This window comes from Entelurus aequoreus, linkage group LG19 (assembly GCF_033978785.1).
Source record: "Entelurus aequoreus isolate RoL-2023_Sb linkage group LG19, RoL_Eaeq_v1.1, whole genome shotgun sequence".
Taxonomy (NCBI): Eukaryota; Metazoa; Chordata; class Actinopteri; order Syngnathiformes; family Syngnathidae; genus Entelurus; species Entelurus aequoreus.
This window is the reverse complement of record NC_084749.1, coordinates 22558254-22577569: the sequence shown is the minus strand read 5'-3', so window position 1 is coordinate 22577569 and position 19316 is coordinate 22558254. Positions and strand designations below refer to the sequence as shown.

At 37.8% G+C, this 19316-nt stretch overlaps 1 protein-coding gene across 8 annotated transcripts in view; it reads left to right on the top strand.

The window, feature by feature from the left end:
• mast3b (microtubule associated serine/threonine kinase 3b) overlaps window positions 1-19316 on the top strand; it is a 97691-nt gene that overhangs the window by 44094 nt on the left and 34281 nt on the right. For 4 of the 8 annotated variants that reach the window (XM_062028088.1, XM_062028087.1, XM_062028093.1 and 1 more), the window contains 5 exons: window positions 3383-3403; window positions 5253-5331; window positions 8495-8652; window positions 16663-16738; window positions 16900-17109. In XM_062028088.1, coding sequence (XP_061884072.1) covers window positions 3383-3403; window positions 5253-5331; window positions 8495-8652; window positions 16663-16738; window positions 16900-17109 — 544 coding nt within the window. The remainder of the gene's footprint in view (window positions 1-3382; window positions 3404-5252; window positions 5332-8494; window positions 8653-16662; window positions 16739-16899; window positions 17110-19316) is intronic. The other 4 variants (XM_062028090.1, XM_062028089.1, XM_062028095.1 and 1 more) reach the window with 1 other exon arrangement.

Here is a 19316-nt window from a genome sequence, read left to right as displayed (position 1 = left end):
TTGAACAGCTTGTATAGGTACTTACTAAGGCTGGACAATTAATCAAATTTTAATTTCGATTTCTATTATGGCTTCTCTGGATCATGAAAACATAGTAATCGACAAAAAACAATTAATTCGCCGTGCAACATGCATGCAAATTCCGGATCTTGTGACAGTGAAACAGATGAGGAAGGGTCGAGTGAAAAAAAGAGCACATCTACTAGAAGTTTGGATCGTCACCCTGGATGCTACTTTTTATTTAACACAGCGCTTGTATGCCTGATCAATAATCACTAAACTTAACAAAAAAGTAAGGCATATTTAATTTCTGTCTTGACATATTTGCGAACGGAGTCACATAATTGGCCAATAAAACGAAATCTGCTGTTAAACGCAGAATATTAGGGAAATTTACATACATGTAGGTACACATGTAATTGTGAGGAAAATAAACATTTGTTTGGTAAAATAATGTGTCCGCTATGCTACTGCTCATTTATCCCCAACATACTCCGGCCCGTGCTGAACGAAACAATGTCGAGACGGTCACTTGAAACAGCGACTAAACTAGGAAGCTAAAGCTAACAAGACATCTCATCTGCTTGTGTTGTGAACTACATCAGCGATGCAACATCAATTTACAAACAGTGCTCGCTCTTCCCCCTTCACAAAAATTATGCGGTGCGCCACATCCAGTCTAACTGCGCTAACAAAATAAAACATTTCAAAAAAGTACATTACACAAGTGTAATGTACTTCAATCTTTGTTGATGCATTTACACATCCTGTGACCTAAAATACTGGTCAAAATTGTCCAAAGATGTACCAATAAATGTGACGATTTTTGCATTTAATCAACAAACATTTTATTGTACACATTAAGCACACACTCTATGGTGCTAAAATGAGTTTAAAAGGTCAAAAATTTAATTTAAAACAATTCAAAAGGAAAAACTTAATTGTATTGTTTTATATTGCTATTGCTATTTAAATGTATTATTATTATAATGTGACTTGTTGTGGTTTATTCGTTACTATTTTATATCTAGTTTTTAAAAATTATATTTGTAGTTGATATTTGATGGTACAATAAATTATGTTTTCAAATTAATGAATAATCGTGTAATTAATTGTGATTACAAAATCAATCAAACTAAACTTAATGATTATTTTTGACATATTTGTCCAGCCCTAGTCCCTACCTATAGAAATCTTTGACAAAAGCATTTGACACAATTAACCATATCTTAATTAATAAATTAGAACGGTATGGCATCAGCAGGTTGGTCTTTAACTGGGTAAGAAACTACTTATCCAACAGGAAGCAATACGTGAAGCTAGGCAAACACACCTCTACAGCTCTAAATATATATTGCGGTTTACCCCAGGGAGCAATACTGAGACCAAAATTGTTGAATCTCTATATAAACGACTTCTGTAAAGTCACAAACGACTTAAAAGTTAGTACTACTTGCAGACGGTATGACCGCATTTTGTTCAGCAGAGAACACACAGAAGCTAACACAAATAACAGAAGAAATTATCAAATTAATGAGATGCTTTCGACAAAAACAGACAACCCTTGAATCTAAGCACAACAAAAATAATGCTCATTTAGGAACAGTTGGAGAGAAAGTCAAACACACACAAAAAATACCATAGACATTGACATTGTAAAATAAATCACATTTCTAGGCATAATAGACAAGAAAACAAACTGGAAAAACTTGTATGAAAATAATACAATATAAAGTGGCAAAATACTTCAATAATGAATACAGCAAAATATGTTCTAAAAATCACTCCTTTTTTCTACTGCTGAGTGACCATATCTAAGTTATTGTGTAGAATTAGACATACGGGTAAGTAATTACAAAAGTACACTTAAATATTTAAACATGTTACAAAAGAGGTCAGTTAGATAATACATAATGTTGGTTATAGAGAACGTTCAAATCGTAGATTTTTTCAATAAAAAAACATTGAAATTCAAACATTTGGTGCATTGGCAAACAGCTATAATTATGCACAAAGCAAACTATCACCTGCTACCCAAGAATGTGCAGCAATTCTTCTCAACTGAAGAGGAGTAGTAGAATCTTGGGGAAAATGTAACTTAAAACATGTGTATGCATGTACAACACTTAAAACCTTTATGTGGAATTAAATTATGGAATGGATTAAGCAATCTAATCAAACAATGTACTAATTATGATCCAGTTTAGGAAACTGTTCAAACTCAAAATGTTTATAAAGTACAAAGAAGAAGAATCCTGATGAACAGTTTGAACCTTATTGAAAAATTATATGATCTTATTAATCTCATAATGTAAATCACAATTTATATACAACGTTTTATTCATGAGAACTTTACTGATTATGTATTTATTTAATGTTTGTGTTACAAATTGGGCACATGACGTGGACAAACAAATGTTAGAAATGACTATGAAATGGAAAAGGGGCAGGATAATGTGATACTGGAAATATAAGATGTACTATGTTATAACACAGTATGCATGTTCGAAATTAATGCAAATAACCACCATTGCATGTTTACAAGCAGTAGGTAGCTTTAATTTGACAGTTTGAAACCAAGTGAACCAATACACATAATTAAGCGTCGATAATTGAAAACACAAGTGTGATCACACTTTGAGGGTCTCCATGCGAGACTTGATGTCTGCAGGGTGATTGTGGTCTTGCAGAACTCCCTCCTCCTGCCAGATTTTCTCACAGTCCAGGTTGAGCGCACTGCCGTTCATTAGAGGGTACCCTGAAGCCCACTCATATACAGTAGTCAACCCAGTTCCCATGGCAACGCGCTTCTCTTACAAGCATGTGTAGCCTACAAGTGAGGCTAGAAGTGAGATGGCAGCTTGAACACGCCGAGCAACAATTGTTAGAAACAACCAAGATTAGAGGAGTTGAAAAAATGTAAAATGGTACGCTTATTACATTTTGGCTTGAACTACCAAAATACTGTATAACAACTATAACAATTAAACTTTTGGCCTCACTTCTAATTGATAATGGTGAATGAATGTAGCTCTCTTGTAACATTTTGAACCCATCCTAATGCTTTTAATCTGAAATTTTTGCGGCCAAATGGGATGTCATCCCCTTGTTTTTGTTTTTATTGTTTCTTAAGCCAAATTGCAAGGACAATCTTTGGACTTGTCACGCTTTGCAATGAAGATTTATTTTCTGTTACGTAAAACCTTTCCTCTGAAGACTTGTAGTGTCCAAACTAATGCACAGTGGCAAGGAAGGAAACAGTGTCAGGATGAATTCCTCAGCCGAATGCCAGAGGTCACAGGATCATTTTGCACTGAAGTCTGCAGCTTCACCGAAATGCTTTGATATTTTTTTCTCTTCTCTTTTCTTGTTTCCGTCGCAGTCACTTGGCTCGTGCGGACAGGTATCTGCTGCTTTTTTGTGCTTGTTCATCTTCAGTAAATCGCCTCAATGACCACGACTTAGGTACACCTGTAAAATTGAATAAGATCCTATAGATTATTTGATTAATATGTGCTGGGTGATTATGTACAGCATTTTGCTAAACATTTTTTAGCAAATTTTTTGGGTTACCTTATTTTGCTACCAAAAAAACACAACCCAATTATATTACAAGAATAAAACAACTGAACATTACTGTCTTGCTTTTGATACTGGACATCTCATTTTAATATTCTGCAGGTGTACCTACTAACGTGGCAGTGTCTCCCGCAGAACTGCAATCTACGTGCATGGTCGTGTAATTTGCATAATTGGCCATGACACATGTGCATGTAATTTTAATAGATACTGTGGGAGGGACAAAGTGAGCATAAGCATGAAATTCAAAACAATTATGGTTGGAAATACAAATTAAATGTTATGTGTTGTTTTTCTTTGTTTCGAGTAGAGATGTAAGAATAAACAGTTTTGATTACCGCAGTAAAACTCCCTACCGTTAGTATTTCTGTTTTAAGTAAAAAAAATATCGAAAAACTGTGATTGATAGCCACACCTTGATATACTCACAGACTGACTAGCGCCAGCTTGCTGGCTTACATGCTAACAAAAAAACAAGAGACATTAATGTCTTTCCCCATTAAGAAACGACATACCCCAATCTAAACTTATATAAACACATTGCTGTCTGAGCAACTAAGATATTCTATTGTGCATATTAAACCTACAAACTGTGCTCTCTTGGAACAAAGGGATCGATCTTTACTCAGGAATACGAGACGGTGGTGTTTTTAAGGTGTGTTCAAGGACCGCTGAACAGAGTAGGACGCCACAGTAATATATTTTTTTATACACACTTTTTATTTAAATAAATCTTAAAGTGCTACAGTACAAATAAAAACCAATATTGAAAACAATAAAAGCTTAGTCATTAAAAAAGATAAAATACTAAGACTAAAACAATGTCAGTGAAGCATAAGAAACACAAAACATGCAAAATAGTTTTTCTAACAGTGTGTATTTATTTTAGTTATATAAAAAAATAACTTGGCTAAAAGGTTTCAGTGTGTATACTGTAAATAGTTTTGAGCACATTCAACAAAACTGCGATAATGATGACAACCAAGATCTTTTTGGTCATAACTGTGAAATGAATTTTTCATAACTTTACATGCCTAGTGACGAGCAAGACATAGCCGACTGTAAGATGGTGGCAGGGCCACAGCTGCACCTGTTGCTCGTTGAGAATAGTGATACGTGCCCCAAAAGTGTCCAGAAAGACCAGAAAATGTTGCGCTTTTTAGTGTGACCCCAGGATGCAGAGACTCACAATTTAGGACTGGGCAGTCAAAAACAATTATGAAGTTTAGTCACAATAGACAGCACAGATCAGGTGTGGAGAACAGCGCCCAGAAACAGTGATGAAGTCACTGCAAGAGATACCCGAACAGAAAGTGGAATAAAAATAAGAGCGCTAGCCAGGAAGAAACACCAGAAACAGGAAAACACAAAAACAGTCACACAAATCACGACAGAGAAAGTTGTTCGATTTGTCATAAATCATCAAGAGGAGTCTTGCTAACACTTGCTATATATTGTGACAAAGTCGCTAAGTTTGTAACACGGATGTTTCCTGGTACGTCTTCGTATTCTCTTGTCAAACGGGTGTGTTGAAAATTAGGTGTTTACTGGGTTGGAACCAAAAAATACATTCACAGACATTCAGCAAGGGCAAACAGGAAGCACCTGAAATACATGAATGTATTATAATGTATTTACATTAAATGCTAACTGATGCTTAATTATCCTCGCAGAGCTGAGGGACGAAGATGGTCCCTGGCGTCCCTCCCATCGTCAGGCTACGGAACCAATCCGCCGAGCTCCACAGTTTCAGTAAGTAACCCAAAAAGTGGCACCTTATAGTACTTCGTTCAGGGCCAACGGCGGATTTATTTACGCCGCCAGAGACCGCAAATGCCAGGACTGAGTTATCAAACAGCGAATTGTTTTCTTGCATCATCTGCTTGAATGAGTCATTCAGCCAGTCTGTTGAACAGAGAGGTAATAGGCACAGTCTGTGTGGACGCATACAGTCTGTGTGCACGCATGTTAATGAAGGGATTACGTTGAGTGTGGGCGCACCCTTACAGTATTTCTTAATATATAATTATAAGGGGGTTTTCCACTAATCATGGCCTTTTAAAACTGTCTTTTTTCCATTAACATTGATACTTGTGACAATGATTCAAAACATGGGAGCTTATTAATCATTCAGCTATGATTTGATTGATATTGGTCCATAAAAGTTGTATTTCACCCTGGCCATATTCCTCACCATGTGCTGCGATTATAAGAAACTTTAGAGCAGAGACCTTGAGGTCAGTCGGGACAATAGAGCTCATCAGTGGGCCTCTCTGCCCTCTTTGTAACACTGCATTAGAAAGAGACTTCACAGATGCCGGCCGTCTGTCAAGGACTTGTTGCCTGCAGAATTAAGCAGACTGCCGGCTGCTTAGTCCATATTCTGTTCAGTTTCCAATGAGTAGACACAATATTTCAGTAGGGATGATGTTTGATAAGAAATTATCGAGTTTGAGCCCATTATCGAATCCTCTTATCGAACCGATTCCTTATCGATTCTCTTATCGAATCCAGATAGGTTGTTGTATATGGAAAAAAACACAATATTTGGTTTAACAAAAGCTCACTTTTATTTTATAAGAAAAAAATAAAATAGAAACAATATTGACTGTTGTTACCCCCCTAAAAAAATAAAATAAATAAATATTGACTTTGTTACCCAAAGTATATTAAGTGGGATTTTTCAGAAAAACAAATATATACAGTAACACAAAAACAACCTGTCTCTGTGATCACTCTAGGTGTATAAATAATAATATAGTGTTAAATAAAATCAGTCCCTTGGGCACAAAACTGAAAATACAGCTCTCCAAAAAGTGCACTTTTGCTGGGGTCCATCAGTGTGGCCTCCTCCAGGAATGACTGCACGTCCTTGTCCTGGAGGGAAAACGAGGGACAGACACAGCATAGAATTAGGGGGGAAATTAGCTGAATGTGAAGACTAGGGTGTCTGTTATTATGTCTTTAGCATTAGTATGTGGAATTAAATGATGGAATGGATTAAGTAATGAAGTTAAACATTGTACTGATATGATCCACTTTAAGAGGTTGTTCAAATTAATAGTGCTTACAAAGTACAAAGAAGAATTATGAGAAATACTTTCAACCTTATTTAAAATAAGATATTCTTCATCTCGGTATATTAATGATGACTGAATTAATTCATTACATATTACAAAACTGTTGTATATATTAATTCACAGATGTTATTTTATTATAAAAAGGTCAGTAAATTATGTATATATTTATAAACGCTCTGAAGTGGGAAAGGGGTAGGATTAAATAAGCTATACTTCTTCCTACTCCTTTTCGGACATGATGTAAAGTGAAATGATATGAAACTGTGATGTGTTATGCTGTAAGTGTGTTCATGTACGAAATAAACTAAAGAAAGAAAGAAAGCACTAGTTTATTAGACAGACCTGCAAACTCTGGGGTGGTGTAGGCTACAAAATACCGTTAACGTTATCAGACACATACAAAAAGGCTAACGTTAACGTTATCAGACACACACAAAAAGGCTAACGTTAACGTTAGCCACTGACTATGCTTAGGTAACGTTAGTCTAGCTAACATCACTGCAGTCCTCGTTGACATAGGAGGTAACGTTATTTTAGCCTAAAGGAACAGTGAGCAGATATGGAAATTTAACCGGCAACAGTTAACGTTAGTTACTCACCAGCACTATCACTGGAATTGGCGCTGCAGGTTGAAACAGAGGAAGAGGAGCGTGCTTCATCATCTCTGTCCCTGCTTTTCCACAACACCTTTCTCTAACCTTCAGGTTATGTACGGCCTGAACATGTTTCATCATGCTTGTTGTACTTCCCCCCCTTACATGAGAGCGAAGCCTGGCAATAATTGCAGATAGCCGTTTCCTCGTCGTATTTTTTTGTAAAATGAAGCCATGCCTTGAGGCGTTTTTTCCCGTCCATTGTTGTTGCTGCTTCTGTATCTGCCGCCTAATGACTGAGCTACGTCATTTCCTGGGACGTGCCACAGGGCATTTCCTGTGGGATGGGATTCGTTCCCAGGGATTCGAATAAAGAACCAACTCTTTTTTTTTTTACTATAGTGGCCTCGATAACGGGAACCGGTTCTCAAAAAGGGATTTGAGTCCATGGGTTCTTTTCTTATCGAACAACCGGGAGAACCGGTTTCGAACATCATCCCTATATTTCAGGACCTCTTTTTTGTTCATTAAAGTTTCATTTAATATTGGCTAGTCCACACAGATGATTATCTTCTGATTGGGTGTTTGCATGGGTTTTCCAGCAGCACCCAACTTGTCTGAACACATACTTGCGGTTATCAGCAGCATAGGCACAGATTTAAAGTACAAGTAGAAGGGAAAAACAAGTTGACTTAATATGCTTAATTGTGTTTTATTGTATCTATTAAACCATATCCATGTGTATTTACAATCCGTAAAGTATATGGAAAATACTGTCTAAACATTACAAAATGCCACAAATTCAGTGTGCCATTTTGAATATTCCGCTCCAAATATCTTCGGCACTTTCCGTAGATTCTACGTCACGGTAGCAACGCTTCTGCAGTCTGACCATGTTATCAGATCAGTCATACTGGAAATACGCAAAAATTTGAAAGAGATGTGCTGTCTATCATTCCCAATCCTTATGTAAGACAAGAACACAAATGCGCTGCTTTTTTTTTTTTTGCACGTTGACAGACCGTCCCTTTATAATGTGTTCGCGGGCCATCACAAATAAATTAAATGTAAAACAAAACAAAACACTGCAATCAATTCAAATGGTTATTTGTTTATACGTGTCGCATTAAAGGTGAGTATTGTAAAGAGCCGGTGAATTATGGACACCATAGCGGACTCTAGTAATTTTGTAATTGCCATTAAATGACCTTCTTGACTGATTGCTCTAACGTTTGTCTGCAGTCCTCCTCCTCCTCCCAAGAGCGCCTTCATCAGCTTCCTTACCAGCCAACACAAGATGAGCTGCACTTCCTTTTCAAGCACTTCCGCAGCACTGACAGTATCACCGACGAGGATGGGCGGCCCACGACCGTCATACGACCTCGCTCTCGGAGCCTCAGGTAGCACATCAAAGTGACTGAGGGATTCTAAATGCTAGGTCTAAGTTCATAACCCTGTTTTAAGAAAAGAAACATCTACTTAACGAGCTGCATCACAAGCACATGCCACCATTTTATTCAAGGATGAACCCTGCACTGTATCTGTCTTTTGTCATCTTGTGGGAGGAGCGTTTGCATTAATTAATTGACTTGTCTTCATTACCTGCATGAATGTATTGCAGAGTGATTGAGTCTGCCAAGTTTTTTTGACTTTTTTTTTTTTTTTAATTATCCCGTCATCTGCCCTTTTGGAGCCTTCCATTAAGAACGACAAAAGACCATTGGAAGTGTCTTAAAAGCATAGCAGTCTAATAATAATGAAAAAAATGTGTGCTTTCTTTAAAGAGGACCCATGATGATTTTAATCTATATTATAAACACTTCCTTGTGGTCTAGATTAGTGATTGTTAAACTGTGGGGTACGCAGGCTCTATCTAGTGGTATGCAAAAGAATCACTTCATTAAATATTCAAACACAGTGTTACTGTTCAAACTGTGTGTAATTTTACAGTGGCCAAAATATTACATATACTTGTTAAATAATACCTCTGCCTTGTTTTTAATGAATATTTAAATCTACTACGCTACAGTATTTTAATGTTGGTCATTATGGTCGTACTTGGATAGCCAAGTGTTTTTTGAGGTGGTACTTGGTGAAAAAAGCTTGAGAAGCACTGGTCTAGATCAGGGGTCCCCAAATTACGGATCGTGAACCTGATCCGGCCCGCCAGCGTCCAAAATACGAGCTGCGGGAAGTCCCAGGTAAAAAAAAAAAAATTATATATATTTATTAATATTTTCTAAAATCTGGCCTTACTAATCCATTGGCCCCCGGCCAAATTTTTTTTAACACAATGCGGCCCCTGAGTCGAAAAGTTTGGGGACCTCTGGTCTAGATAATATGTATAATAGTCGTTGGTGTAAATTTTGCTTCACAGTCACTTTTATAACCAGTTTTTTTTAAGACTTTCTGCAAGATGTTTGTTTCTAGAGGTGTTCCCAGATTGCATATGAAACCACGCCCCACCTTCTCCAAAAGTGTCATAATTTATCTTTTGAAAATGTACACCATTTAAATATATATCTTAAAGTCGTTGACGTTATTTTTCCCCATAAAAGTTCAAAAATAAACATATTGGTTCATTAGGTACACCTGCACAGTCGCCGATCGATTTCGAGAGTGCATAAAAAAAGTTGCTTTTATCAACATTTATGTCACTGAATGTTGCACATGTCACTAATAAATAGGAGGCGCTATGAAAAGATTGCATAGCTCCTCGCCCTCTGACTGAGAGCGTGACTCAATGTCTTAAGTGCTTCCACCTCGCTATGACGTTTCGACACAGCAAGACTGCAAAACCCCCGCGAACACAGACATCCAAAATTGCGTGCGAGATTACGCCAAAAAGCATGAACCTTATGATTTTATTTTTTCCGCATTGTTTAACATCAGTGTCTTAACATTGTAACAACATTTAAAGATCAGAAATTCATCATAGGTCGTTTTTAAAACGTAAGCACATTACCATGATCGTAGTGTGCATCAAAAATTATTGCAATCCTAATCAAGAGAAGCATGAATCACATTTTTTGCAGAATCGTGTGCTGCCCTGACAAAGACCATTCACAGAAAGACGTTAACTGAACGTTAAAGTTTGAAAGTTGTCGGTGGGTTATTTAACATTTAAGCTCGTCATAGCATTGTTGAAAAGGATTCAAACTTAAAATATAAAAAAAGATCATTTTCATTAAAAGTCGAGGTGAGAATTCTGCATGTAAGGGCCTGAGTTAGATTATGAGATGTGATAAATTTGCAAGTCTTTATTGGGTGCCTGTTGTTGATTATACATGCAGGATGGCCGTCGGGCAGGTGGAGATTCGACGGCTTAGCTGTGTGATTGTTGACAACTTTAGTGTGTTGGCAATGCTTATGATGCCTGCGTGCTCTGTGTTCTGGCACCATGGTGTGCCATGCGTGGGCATGCTAGCTGACAGAGAGCTGCAGGGATCTAGCTGCCGAACTGTAGTCGAGGGCGGGGGTGTTTTAGGGCACGGGGGAGGGGGTGTTGGGCGCCACGGTGAGCTGCGGTAATGTGTGCAGGGCAGCCGTCATATAGTCTGACTGAGGCGGCTTTAATGACAACAAAAAGGCTCGGCGAGCATGTTTGCATGTGATAGGATTCCTTTGCATCTGTTCTGCTTCAAGCTCTGACAAGCTAGGTCTGTCAGTAAAATTGCCCCAGCGTCCCATGCCTAAATCCACAGTGATGTGGCAGTCGATGAAATACTGAACGCTGCTGGTGATTCACTGTGTGGCCTGATGAAACCCCTGCATTAGATTTAAACACGTGTACAACAGACACATCAAAACATGACTGTGAAATCCGCTCTAACAGCTCTTAACAGCTTTACGCAGCACCGTTTTCAGCTGAAAATCAAATACTGCTGTTGGCAGTGAAATAATCACCACACACTGACCTGGAAACGTGTGTTCGCCTAAATACAGATTGAGAATGTTGGGTTTGATGGATGTAAGTAGACTTAAGGTCTGTCAGGATCTGACATTCACACTTTCCTTTACATAACCCCTGTAGTTACCGTATTTTTCGGATTATAAATCGCTCCGGAGTATAAATCGCACCGGCTGAAAATGCATAATAAAGAAGGAAAAAACATATACACAGCCGTTCAAAAGTTTGGAGTCACCCAAACAATTTTGTGGAATAGCCTTCATTTCTAAGAACAAGAATAGACTGTCGAGTTTCAGATGAAAGTTCTCTTTTTCTGGCCATTTTGAGCGTTTAATTGACCCCACAAATGTGATGCTCCAGAAACTCAATCTGCTCAAAGGAAGGTCAGTTTTGTAGCTTCTGTAACGAGCTCAACTGTTTTCAGATGTGTGAACATCATTGCACAAGGGTTTTCTAATCATCAATTAGCTTTCTGAGCCAATGAGCAAACACATTGTACCATTAGAACACTGGAGTGATAGTTGCTGGAAATGGGCCTCTATACACCTATGTAGATATTGCACCAAAAACCAGGCATTTGCAGCTAGAATAGTCATTTACCACATTAGCAATGTATAGAGTGTATTTCTTTAAAATTAAGACTAGTTTAAAGTTATCTTCATTGAAAAGTACAGTGCTTTTCCTTCAAAAATAAGGACATTTTAATGTGACCCCAAACTTTTGAACGGTAGTGTATAAGTCGCACTAGAGTATAAGTCGCATTTTTTGGGGACATTTTTCGCCAGTCCCTTACAAGTTTCTCGTTTACTCCAAACTTTCTTTCTGCTGCTCAATTGCCGTTTTCTGCTGCATATTTCACTACGTCCAGCTTGTAATCTGCAGAATATGATTTCCTTTTCGGTGCCATTTTTGTTCAGCCCTTCTCAGTTTTTATAAGTTACCGCCAATGTTGAAATGATCAATTTTCATAGGTACGGAAGTAGTAGCAGGTAGCATCTTTTTTTTCACAATGCACTTCTGCCATGACCCGCCCCCGGCAAATTTTTATTGGTTGACGTGTGTGTGTGTGTGTGACGATTGCTGATATACGCCTAGTCTCTTACGTGAATGAGATAAATAATAATATTTGATATTTTACGGTAATGTGTTAATAATTTCACACATAAATCGCTCCAGAGTATAAACAAACTATGAAAAAAACTGCGATTTATAATCCGAAAAATACGGTATATAGTCAAGAGGAGGCCAGGACAACTTCACGGTAGACAAGTTACTTTTAACCTCCAGCTTTGTTTACAGCTATTAAAGTGAATAACCAAAATCTAATGTCAACTGTAGAGGACGCTGGTTCTCCGGAATATGCAAAATAAGACTAAAATGTGGACCCCAAAACAATTGAGTAGAATATCCCTGCGTTCCATATACCTCGGAAGGTGGAAGTCGGAGCTGGGAATGACGTCATAGCCAAGTTGTGAGAGTTCCTGTTACGAGGTCGGAAATCAAGATGGTCACATCCAAGAAAGCACAATATTGAAATGTTCTTACTAAATTACTACTATTACTTATACTGTATTATTATAATAACCTTAGCATTTAAGATAGCTAGCTATCAGCGCTCAAGTTGCAAGCTAGCGATTAGCAACACTAGCTGCCAGCAAGCGGTTAGCAGCAAAATAGTGTATTCTTTGAGTATCTTAGTATTGCACAATAGCTAAGTACCTTTAAGATCCGTTAGGTATAAAACACATTTTTATATGAAATGAATCTCTCTCATCTCTCCGCCAATTCGGGGGTCCTTGGCTTGGTAAATGTAGAAGACCTCCTCCCCAAGCTTGTAAACCCGGAACCAATCCATAAATTAGCCGCATCATTGTATAAGCTGAAAGGGTTCAAAGTGTGGGGGAAAATTGGCGGCCTATAGTTCAGAAATTAAAGTACACTACCGTTCAAAAGTTTGGGGTCACATTGAAATGTCCTTATTTTTGAAGGAAAAGCACTTTACTTTTCAATGAAGATAACTTTAAACTAGTCTTAACTTTAAAGAAATACACTCTATACATTGCTAATGTGGTAAATGACTATTCTAGATGCAAATGTCTGTTTTTTGGTGCAATATCTACATAGGTGTATAGAGGCCCATTTCCAGCAACTATCACTCCAGTGTTCTAATGGTACAATGTGTTTGCTCATTGGCTCAGAAGGCTAATTGATGATTAGAAAACCCTTGTGCAATCATGTTCACACATCTGAAAACAGTTTAGCTCGTTACAGAAGCTACAAAACTGACCTTCCTTTGAGCAGATTGAGTTTCTGGAGCATCACATTTGTGGGGTCAATTAAATGCTCAAAATGGCCAGAAAAAGAGAACTTTCATCTGAAACTCGACAGTCTATTCTTGTTCTTAGAAATGAAGGCTATTCCACAAAATTGTTTGGGTGACCCCAAACTTTTGAACGGTAGTGTACATGGAATACACAGTATGTAAAGATTAGGGATGTAATGATAAACTAATAGTGGTAACCGCGGTAAAACTCAACGGTTAGTATTAACGTTTTAAATTAAAATGATCAAAAAAACGTGATTGATAGCTGCAATTTCATAAACTCACTGACTGACTGGCGCCAGATTGCTAACTTAAAGGGGAACTGCACTTTTGTTTGGAATTTTGCGTATCGTTCACAATTATTATGAAAGACATGACGACGGATGTATTTTTTAGATGTTTTCTAAATGATAAATTGATGCGATCAAATGTCTGCTTACATTGGAGCCTTTGGGAGCCGCTCTATTCTGCCTATAAAGCCCTTTAAAAAACATAGAAACATCTCCATTAAGGTTTAATATACACAAAGTAATGTATACATATGTAATGTAGTAGCAAGCACATTTATAAAAACATTTATATTTTTATATTTTGATCATTGCAGCATTCGCTGCCGTATTAATTTTTAATAAATGCATCACGACATTGGCTTTTCTTTTAACATCACTGATTACTGCTCACTGCAGACTTTATGAGAGCCAACAAGCATTATAAAACATCACGTACTGTACAAGGTCTGCTGTCATTAGGATGCCGTCTGCTAGAATCTTGTTGTGGTCCCGTTTAGATGAAGAATGACTCATAGTCCTCACGAAGAAAACAGGGGTGGAACCAAGCATCTTTTTGTTTCGTTCTCGTCATTCCCGGGTCTAACTTGGCTGTCAAAGCCTACCAACTTGTCGGAATACGTCCTCGTCTGTCTACAATCCAGGGGAGAGGGAAGCAGTTGATCAGTTGATCATGTCAACATAAGCACACAAGCCTGTGAGCACAGCTAATAATAACAATATCACTAATACTTGGTTAATATTCAAGTCACAAAATGTAAATTGAATATTCTTGTTGGTTTTTGGATGATTATTTATTGGGTTTTATGGGCAGATTCCAGGACCTACCATTGGCTCCGCTGTAAGCTGTCCTTTATTTACGAGTTAATATGCATTAAAAAAAAATACATCCGTCGTCTTGTCATTCATAATGATTGTGTACGATAGGCAAAATTCCAAAATATGTGCAGTTCCTTTTTAAATGCTAACATGAAAACAAGAGACAATGACTTTCTCCTTTAGGAAACGACATACCCCAATCTAAACACTTTGTTGTCTAAGCTACTAAGATATTCAACTGTGCACATTGAACCGACAAGCTGTGGTCTCTTAGAACAGAGTGATGGTTTTATACTCGGAGGAATACGAGTCAAGGTGTTTTTAAGGTGCGTTCAAGGACCGCTGAACAGAGTAGGATGCCACAATGCCTGCCATAAATAACGGATTTTATGTTATGCACTTTTCATTTGAATAAATCTTATCGTGCTACAGTACAAACTAATAAAATAAAAACAATAAATGCTTAACTTAGTCATCAAAACAGATGACATATTAAAACACTATCAGTGAAGCATAAGAAACACAAAACATGCAAAATGGTGGTTTTTCTAACAGAGTGTCTTTTTATTGTTAAAGTAAGGGGTTATTGTTCTTTTAAAAACAAATACTTGGTCAAAAGATTTCAGAGTGTATATAACTTTTTGAGTACTTTTTGATTTAACAATATTGCTATAATAATCCATCCATCCATCCATTTTCTACCGCTTGTCCCTTTTGGGGTCGCGGGGGGTGCTGGAGCCTACTATCTCAGCTGCATTCGGGCGGAAGGCGGGGTACACCCTGGACAAGTCGCCACCTTATCGCAGGGCCAACACAGATAGACAGACAACATTCACACTCACATTCACTAACCATGATAATTTTGGTCACGATACATTTTCGTATCGTTACATCCCTCCTTGAGATAACCGAAATTTGAAACCTACAAATAGTTTACATTGTCTGCAATGTTTGCTGTGGATGTTGCTTAATTTCGATATGCATACACATCTGTAGTTTATTGTGTGAATGTATAAACACTAAACTTTCTGTTTTATTTATGTAAAATACATAATGGACATTATTCATGTAAAATACATAATGGACATCACTTTTGTAATGTTTATTTTATGTTTATATTTTCAGTCTTACAAACTTAAATGAAGGAAGAAGTGTAAAGAAATAAAACTGAGGAAGGAAAATAATTCAAAAAAGGAACATCAATCCTCAACAACACTTCTGGAGCTTCTGTTTCTTCATGCTGTTAACTGTGTCCAGCTGCACACGCTGGAAACGAGTAGCAAGGGCAAAATATTGAATTTATCGACAGTGCCGTGTGAAATTCTATATGTTTACTTTGCAATTAAGTAAACACAGTCTCAAAGGAATATAACCTGCGGAGGCATTTTCTGATGAAACAGCCACATTTCGATGTCCGGCCCCTGAGTCCTTGGGCTCTTGAAACTGTAGCCCCCTTCATTATTTATTTGAATAGGCCTGGTTCAGAATATTCAATTGATATTAAACAGAATTTACCGGTGTCTATGTAGTTAAGTACATCAGCTTCCTTTGTGACTGAAATAAGATTAGTAGAGATTACACAAGCATGTCACGATATGGCAGCCTTTGGAGAGTCTTAGTATGTTTTTGGTCATGATAATCCCTCCCCTTTCTTCTGGTATTGCCAGAACTACATGAGGTGCACCAATATCTGCAGCTCCCAATTTTCTGGGCTCTGAATCAGAGGGTTTTGGCCATTGGCTTCCAAAAAAGGGACTGTCTTTGTCTCAAGCACGAAACTAATTATGTTGCTGCCTCAATAAAAAAATAGTTTTTGTGATAAAACGTCAAATCTGATTAAAAAAAATCACTGTTAATCTTGACCCATCCTCAATATCTTCTTGCCCGAGATAGACGTTAGTATGATAAACACAGAGCAAACACGTCTTTTGTAGTTAGATGGCTTTGTTCTTCTTGACATCATTCTACCCCTGTCATAGTGGTACAGTTCAAAGCTGCTTTACGGTAGACTGTCGTAAATGCAATTCGCCAGCAGTTCAAAATGTAATAATTTGCTGTTTTTGTCTTGCAGCCCCGGGCGATCAAACGTCTCCTTTGACAATGAGATAGTCATGATGAACCATGTTTACAGAGAGCGATTTCCAAGGGTGAGCTTATAGAACACTTATTTGTGCAGCAAATGTGCGCACCCTTACTTCCTCCCTAAATGCTAACCACCTGAAACATGAAAAAATGTCAATCATTGTTATGTGATCAACAACAATAGTCATTTAAAATGTGCTTTCAATGTTGTGATTATTGCCTGCAGGCCACAGCCCAGATGGAGGAGAGATTGTTGGAAATTGTCACCCACTGTTCTCCAGACAGCTCCCTCCCGCTGGCCGACGGGGTGCTGGGCTTCATCCAGCACCAGTTGGTCGAGCTTGTCCGTGACTGCTTGGAGAAGTCCCAGAAAGGCCTGGTTACATCCCGCTACTTCGCTGAACTGCAGGAGAAGTTGGAGAAGCTGCTTCACGAGGTTAGTATGCAAAATCTCACTTGGATGGTCATAGTGTTTATGGTTACAAAGAAAAAATGCTTAAAAGTCTGATGAGTGCTTACATGTCAGCTGGCAGCTTGGCTATAAGGGCGTTACAAAAGGGTATCTATCAGTAGAGCTTGACTGAGCAGGATGCAATCAGGCCTATTGCTCAATAATCGCCCAATAGCCCAAGGCTCACATGACCGATCGGCCTGCTAGAATTGTCAATGATGGTGCAGTGGTACTGTTGCTCCACGACTACAATTGTTGCGACAAAATACTAGCATAGCTACATCGTTCCCTGTTGATAAGGTGGAGTTCCTCCACTGTTTGTCCAGCTGAACTGATAAATCAGTTCACATGCTGTGGAAATAATGTGCACACACAATTCAGTCATTATAAACTGGCAATAATACAGGCAGCAAGCTCAAGTGACATTCTGTGTTTTCAGATGTAATCTATTGGAATTTATTTATTGGACACAAGAAACCCTCATAATTCTTGAGACATGTTATGATTTTTTCTACATTTAAAACATGTGTGGTCTACATCAGTGGTCCCCAACATTTTTGTAACTGCGGACCGGTCAACGCTTGAAAATTTGTCCCACGGACCGGGGGGGTGTGGGGGGTGGTATGGTATTTATTTTAATTTTTAATTTTTTGTCATAAAAAAATACAATCATGTGTGCTTACGGACTGTATCCCTGCAGACTGTATTGATCTAAGTTGATATATAATGTAGGAACCAGAAATATTAATAACAGAAAGAAACAACCCTTTTGTGCGAATGAGTGTGAATGAGTATAAATGGGGGAGGGAGGTTTTTTGGGTTGGTGCACTAATTGTAAGTGTATCTTGTGTTTTTATGTTGATTTAATAAAAATAAAAAAAATTAAAAAAAATATTATTTTTTATTTTTTGTGCGGCCCAGTGGTTGGGGACCACTGGTCTACATAACGTATAAAGGTGGTTCTTTGGTCAAAATATATGCATACATTTTGTTTCACAGACAATCTTCAAGCCCCTTTCTGACCGGCACTTCAGTATGCGCCGTTTTGTGGTCAGTCTTATTTACGTGCCAAAGCCCTCCAGGCCAAGCCCACTTCGACTGCATCTCCACCCCATGAGCCATGTTGTAGTTTTAGCGCTTCCATATCGAGTTTACTGACAGATATAAGTTACAGCTATAAGCTACTTTTTTATAAAAAATGTGCATGTACGAGCCAGTCTGCCCCACACCAAGAGGATAGTGAAAAATAAGGAACTTATTGACTACAACTTTGGACTACAGTTGTATAAAAATGGCGGAGTCACGAAATGATTTTCGGGTAAACCTCTACCATATATTATATATATTTTTTTTTTTCAGTGCTGATACCGATATTTAGTAGTGTAATAGTCCCAGAACCGACATTTGGAGCCAATATTCCTTGTCAGTAAAAGTGTGATTTTATGGCCTTAAATGCCCAAAACATGTTTATTTAAAGACAACTAAATAAAAACAAAAACTGCAGGGAGTTCCCTGGCACAATAGCCTTTCTTATAAAGTTAAATACAAATTTGAATGAATAAAGAGCTCCCTGAAATAATTTGTATCCCCTGCCATACAGACAGGCTGAAATAATAATAATTCCTTAAAAACCTCAGCTTTGATTGATGAGATGATTCCAAATTCAGAAGTGTTGATATTGACAGTGATTGATCAGCAGACATATAAAGTACAAAACGTAATGTACAGATCATCAAAAGCATTATTTAAAATATATTAGGTTATGTTATTACCATCTTTATCAAGACATGATCGTAACAATCCACATTTTGTATTATGCATTATTAGGCAGCCTACACACACACACACACACACGTGTATATATATGGCAGCATATGCAAAATATTTCAGGGGTGCAAATCTGGCACGACAACTGTGCTTCGCTGTACTGGCACACACTATTCTCTATCCTCTTTGTGTTTCCTGCAATAAAACTAGACTGTATTTAGTTTAAATTCTTTAATCTCTCTCTGTCACACAAACATGCTTCTTTCCATACTGGTCATTTCAGCAGCTTTGTTTTAAGTGATTCTAGGTACTATGAGTTAGCAGAGCTGCTGCTTATGTTTATTAAGTTTGCATGGTATTCTGCTTATAGTAACGTTAATAGAGACATGTCGAGGACTGGAATGTTTATGATCATTTTGGGAGAG